Source organism: Prunus dulcis, chromosome 7, assembly GCF_902201215.1.
Source record: "Prunus dulcis chromosome 7, ALMONDv2, whole genome shotgun sequence".
Taxonomy (NCBI): domain Eukaryota; kingdom Viridiplantae; phylum Streptophyta; class Magnoliopsida; order Rosales; family Rosaceae; genus Prunus; species Prunus dulcis.
This window is the reverse complement of record NC_047656.1, coordinates 9746194-9752375: the sequence shown is the minus strand read 5'-3', so window position 1 is coordinate 9752375 and position 6182 is coordinate 9746194. Positions and strand designations below refer to the sequence as shown.

General features: G+C 35.4%; 1 protein-coding gene across 6 annotated transcripts; it reads right to left on the bottom strand.

Annotated features, from left to right (window-relative positions):
• Positions 1–479: 479 nt before the first annotated feature.
• Positions 480–5849, bottom strand: LOC117636163 (proliferating cell nuclear antigen-like). Of its 6 annotated transcripts, none has more exons than XR_004587004.1 (6): positions 5381–5849; positions 5138–5223; positions 4040–5023; positions 3476–3780; positions 1638–1680; positions 480–637 (listed from the first exon to the last, which is right to left on the bottom strand). XR_004587004.1 is itself a non-coding variant. In XM_034370648.1 (3 exons), the coding sequence occupies exons 1-3, from the start codon at positions 5052–5054 to the stop codon at positions 3689–3691; spliced, it is 528 nt and encodes a 175-aa protein (XP_034226539.1). In that variant the 5' UTR covers positions 5055–5131; the 3' UTR covers positions 3158–3688. The 6 variants fall into 6 exon arrangements, 1 of the variants encoding a protein (XP_034226539.1); XR_004587005.1 differs by having other exon boundaries at positions 1643–1680; XR_004587007.1 differs by having other exon boundaries at positions 3476–3762.
• Positions 5850–6182: the final 333 nt, after the last annotated feature.

Genomic DNA, 6182 nt, shown 5'->3' with positions numbered 1-6182 from the left:
TATATGGAATTGTGAAACAAATATAATTTTAATAAGTGCACCCCACTAACTATATTCAACCCTAATCAAAAGATTGCTTGTCCTATTGTGTTTTTAAGGAAAGATGTGGTAATTGCAAGAACTTGGAATTGCAAAAACAGTGTCAACGGTTTTAGTAGAAGCATAAATCCATATGAAAAGTCAAAGATTTATAAACACTATTAAAAAAATCAAGCTGAAAATTAACTATAAAATAATGCTACAAGTATTAGGGTGTATCAGAGAATTTTTGGTAGTTTTATAGGGCGTACTTAGTTAATTTTACATTTTAATTAAAATATTAGGGTGTACTTAGATCATAAGGTGTACTCAGTTAATTTTAAGGTTCGTTTAGCAACACTCTAGAATAAATATAAAATTACTTTGGTTTCTCAAAGAGATTTTCCTTTCACAGAGAATAACGCAAAACTTGGCACCATCCCTCAAAAGACACAATCAAATAATAAAAACAGATTTGTATTTCACCTAAGCAACTCATGATTTTGGCACAAAGACAAATTATCCAGTACAAATTTCCTTTATTTGTTTTTTCACATGTATCCATACTCCTTTTCAGTAACCAATGCGGTGATGTGCACCTTCCTTGCCATTTGTGCACCTACAATAGGAAAAATGGAAAAAATTAGACGCAAGAGAAATCATAAAATTACACAATCTACAAATTTGAACAGCAAGAAAGAAAAAAACAGTAATTAGAATGAACAACCAAATAATGAAATAACCTCAAAATACAACCAATCAAATTCTATGATGACAATTACCCAAATTGAAGTAAATAATAGTGCAACTAAAAAAGAAAATTATCGCTTTTCGTTTAAAATAAAATTAAAAAATTACAATCATGAAGCATGAAACTTAAACTGAATACAGAACAGGAAAGAAAAAAATTGCAACCAAATGTTCCTATTATAGGAAAAGGGACTAATATGGGCTTTCAATTGGGAAAATGGAAATATTATTAGCCTTTAAGGCTTTTTATACAAAGAGAAAACAGACATCACACAAAAACATTAACAAATTTCAAACAGCAATTGTGTACTTAAACTAACTCTTTACCCAAAAAAAGGAAAAGCAAAGAAAAAATAGAGCTATACTAATTATTTCTCCGCTAAAAAGACAATCATATTAGTAATGTATATACCTTAAATGCTTCACAGCTTTATCTCTTAATTGTTCCCATATGAAATTTTTTGACTTCATCCATTATGCACAACAAAATAGAATAGATAGTTTAAAGAACAAAACTAATATCAACTAATGAAAACAGGAATAGTGGCTCAATTTACATTATATTGCCAAATTACATACCAAATGGATGCTTGGTAATAAACCAAAATGAAGCAATTGATATGCAAAACAGATAAATAAGTTTAAACACACAAACAAAGGCATAGTCACCCAAAGACTCAATCTTTGGGTTCAAATACTAAAACAATTTATTCATCATATAAAGATCATATAACTTGGATTAAATATCATCCAATTTGTTTCTTTCTTATAAGATCTGCATTAGAAGGTTAGAGCGTTTGCAGTCACAAGAAAAAGGAATTTCACAGAAAGTTGAAATAGAAGTAACTGAAAGAAAGCATTTTCTTCACCTAACTGCTTCTAACCCTTCAACTCCTCTGCCAAAAGAATCCCCTGAGAAAACAAAAGAAGAACAAAAATCAAAGCCTAATCTGGACACAATTCTAAATAAATGAATTAATGAGAAAAGCATAGATGAAGAGGAGAGCACCAAAAAACAGCAAGCAACTAAAATCAACTGCTGATTATGAATATAAAAAAGATTCTTGAAGGCAGAACCATCTAAGCTTATAATCTGTAACAGAAATTGACACATTAAATCTAACACAAATAACATGTTATCTAAAACTCAAACAAATTAATACAACACTCAAAAAGCAAAAATACCACTCGACATTCCAAATGTCATCTATAAATGGCACATAACTTGTCCCTCTCAATGTCAGTACACAATCAAAAACTGGAAGCACCGTGTTATTTGGAGTGTAACACCAAAAAATTGGCCTGTCATGATATCCAGCTTCTTTCTAGTCAGACTCTTTGTGTAAAGGACAATTGCCATTTTCTGAATAAGCACTTGATGTAATCAGAAAAATCCAACTCAAAGGTTGCAAAGATTCATGACCAATGATGTGCGATAATTGGTATAAAACTATGAATAGCACACAATAAACAATAGAAAGAAGAAACCTTGATACAATTAACATGACTATTGCAAATTCAAAAAGAAATAAATGACCAAAACTCTGCTGCACAATCATTAGAGGCTTCTTGAACAGAGACAAAACAAAGCAAGTACAAGTCCTGGCGAAGCTCTGTCATCAACCCTTCAATGAAGCAACTCGTAAGAAACTCACCACCACCATTGTCTTGAATGCCCATATGGTAGCCAAGATCAAAATCAAGAAGTGCAGTGCCACCATTGCATACCCAACATGAGTGTGACATTTCAGCAAACAAATGGAGAGCATGTGGTGATATGCCAGATGTATCAACCCCAAAACCCAATTGCTTTCAAGCTTCTTGATCAAGATTCTTCAAAGACAAAAACCGAGTAATGATCTAAATTTTTGTGGACATGATGGGTTGTTTTATATAAACATGTAGGGGTAAAATCGTCCGTTCAGAATAAATTGCCCCTTCTCGTTTGTGATGCTATGTATTTCGGATAATTGTGCCCGGTGATTGAAAGTACAAAATATATCTACTTATGCTAGTACAATAAAATATGATCCATTATTCTTATTTCGGTTTGCACACAGTCACTCATACATTGCATCGCCGTAGTGCAATTGCATGTGTGTTATGCAAACGCTACCCGCCTGTGAGCAAACTCCACATAGCTTAAAAACGCAAAGTTAATGAATGTATGGTGCGAAGACAAAGAAAAGTAACTAACTACTTCATTATGACCTTATGGCTATTAATACATATTAGGGTTAACCACATTATGGTTTACGAAATTGGGGATATTTTTGAATATGATTTGTACTACATGACAATTTCTATTACTAAATATTTTCGAATAATTGGTCCTTTTGTAGTATAATATGTTCGGATTATTGCCCCTTACCGTTTGTCATGCTCTGTATTTCAAATAATTGAGCCCTTCGATTTATAGTAAAAAATATTTCTAATTATGCAAGTACAGTAAAATATGATCCATTTTTCTTATTTTCGTTTGTGCACAATCACTCTTGCATTGCATCACCAACATGCAATTGCATGCTTGCAATGCAAATGTTGCCCGACTGTCGGCAAACTCTTCAGAGCGTAAACACGAAGCTAAAAACATACAATTGCATAAACTCATTACTCAAAATATATTGAACTCCTAAACTGCATGAACTAATTACCCAAAATACATTCAACTCATAAACCAGAAAAAGAGGGTTGTTTGAACTCTTACTTGATGTTTCCAAATTTTCAACGCATCCTCTTTACACTTCCTTTCTCCACCAACTCAAATGTCGTCGTTCACGCAATTCCAACAAATCAAACTAAATTCCACTCAATTTGGTGACCACTACATCATGGAGGCTGGACCCATCATCAATTTCGCAACGATTACCTCTCTGCATATCAGTTTTGGGCAAGCAGAGAGAAGAGTTGAGGACCTCGCTTAGGCAGAGTCGCCAGCTTTGTCTTCAGTTTTCTCGTGACGACCTCGATTCGGTGAGAACTTAACTTTAGTATCTGTTACATGTGCAGCAACTGCGATGATACATACGAGCCTAGTGAGCAACTCAATGACGAAACGAAAACCAAGTATCAGTGTTAAAATCTTGTGAACCTTGTGAATGTGTATCAGCATGCATACACCACAAACAAAGATCATGATGCAAAATCACCAGTAAATGATGAAGAACTAGGAAGCATGATCACTGTCAAGCACTGAAATGAGAAAATGATCAACATATTCTCATCACAATATTCTGACTTGATCATTGTAGCAATTACACTGACAAAGTACCTAACACTCCGAAATGGCCCAGATAAGTGATAAGACGCCTAAACTCGTTCGAATGTATCCCGACGATCACATGATATTCATGTTGGAACTGAGGTGTAGGTACAGCCAGCTCACGAAGGTGCACAGAAATCAAGGGGATTTCACCTTCAATGAATCGCCGAGTTCCTAGATTATTGAAATTGTGAACAAGAAGAGACGAGAAAAATTAGATAAGGAGGAGATACTAGAAAGAAAAAGTGCAGATCGTTCATCAAATTTAAGCAGATTTTATGACAAAACAATATTGGGAAACACAAACTACTGATGCAAACAGATTGACAGAAATCCTCTCAAGAAACTGAAAGACACAGCAACAAGATTAATTTTTGAAACCAAATAATTCAGACTGATTGACCAAAATCTTCAACAAACTGATAAACCCAGCAACAAGATTAAGCTCTGAAACCAAATGACAAAGCTAAAACGACCATGAACTTGATAAAGAACAGAGCCCCAATAACAGATGATGCTATAAGAACGCAGCAAAAAAACGTAGACAGTTCATCAAATTTAGACACATTTTACAACAAATGTTAGGACATACAAACAATGGCAGCAAGATTAATTATTGAAACTTTAAACGACCATAAACTTGAAAAAGAACTGAGTCGCAATAGTAGTGTAATGAATCTTGAAACGTTGAAATAAATAATTAGAGGCCAGAGGCCGATCAAAATTACAGAAGCAAAGATGGTATGTACTGACTGCGATTGCTGAGCTCAAATCCACCAAAATTATCATTTTCATCATCCACATAGAGACCGACAAAATCATCATCATCCCTGACTTGACAGAGATTGTTGTGGTACAAGCTATGGACGTCGAAGGCAAGCCAGACATTCTGATGGTTGATACAGGTTTCGAACATCGAAGATTTCATCCACAGGGCCAAAGTAACGGTTGGGATTAAGGACGTGGGATCGAAGGGTGTCAATGTGACTTCGTCTGGTGTGGCATAGATCTTATTTTTGTTCATTTTGTTTCCATTTAAAAACAAAAAATGAAATTTTACAAAAGAAAAACATACATCCACATGCTTGAATGAGTAAGGAGTAAAACCTTAAAGATATGGAAGGCCCGCTGCCAGTGCCTCTATCAGTCCACATCGCACCCTATCGCATCTTGAGCAAGCAGACAAGGAGTACCTGGAATGGAAACAAACAGCGAACGCATTAATGCATTGAATCAAAGACCGACCTACTAATTAATTCCTCAGGCATGTCGCTCTATCAAATAAAAAAAATGATCTCAGTAAACCGTAAATTTCAAAATCAACTTTGATGGGTCCTGGAAATCCCGTACCTAGCCCCATCAGATCTCTGGTCTTGGTGTTAATTACTACGCAATTTCAACGGTGAGCTCTTGAACGGATCCGATCGTGGATCAATGGCGGTCATCGAGGCTAAACCTTGCAAAACAAGAATCGCATTGGAGGAGCTTTTCTTCATGCCTCGTCGTCTCTCTCTCTTTCTTCACGCTCATGGGAAGTAGGGAGAGGATTTGGTGGGCAAGCAGGGAGAGCATTTGATGGGCAAGCAGAGAGAGGATTTGGGGGCGCTTATGATTGGATTTAGGCAAGCAGAGAAAAGAGCTGGAGGCTCTTACGATTCGATTTAGAGAGAAAACTTGGAGCGAGCGTCGTCTTCTACCTCCACAGCATGCGTCTGGTTCTGTTAGCCCTTATAAGAGTCACATGTGACTCAGGTGCTCAATAACAAAGGGCTGAATAGGTTATCCAGTCATTCAATCTCAACCATCCATTTTTGAAATGCAAACTTAACCCTTGGATTAGTGGCTGTACAGATACAGCCAAGGCACCACAGAATTTTCCCTCTGGCACATGGCGCCCCAAAAGCTACTTTTCAACGGCAAATTGTTAGGTTGTTCTTCCAATTTTTATTTTTTAAAAGTTTGCAACAACTAGTTGCTTCCTAGGTTTTTTTTTTTTTTTTTTTGGTTGTTTTTTTTTTTTGTTTTTTGTTTTTTTTTTCAGTTTGCAATGGCTAGTTGCTTGATGGGTTTTTTTAATAAAAGGTTTCAACGGCGAGTTGAGCCTTGTTTTTACCTTTTTAATTTTTTTTATTTATAAATATACTCCATACTT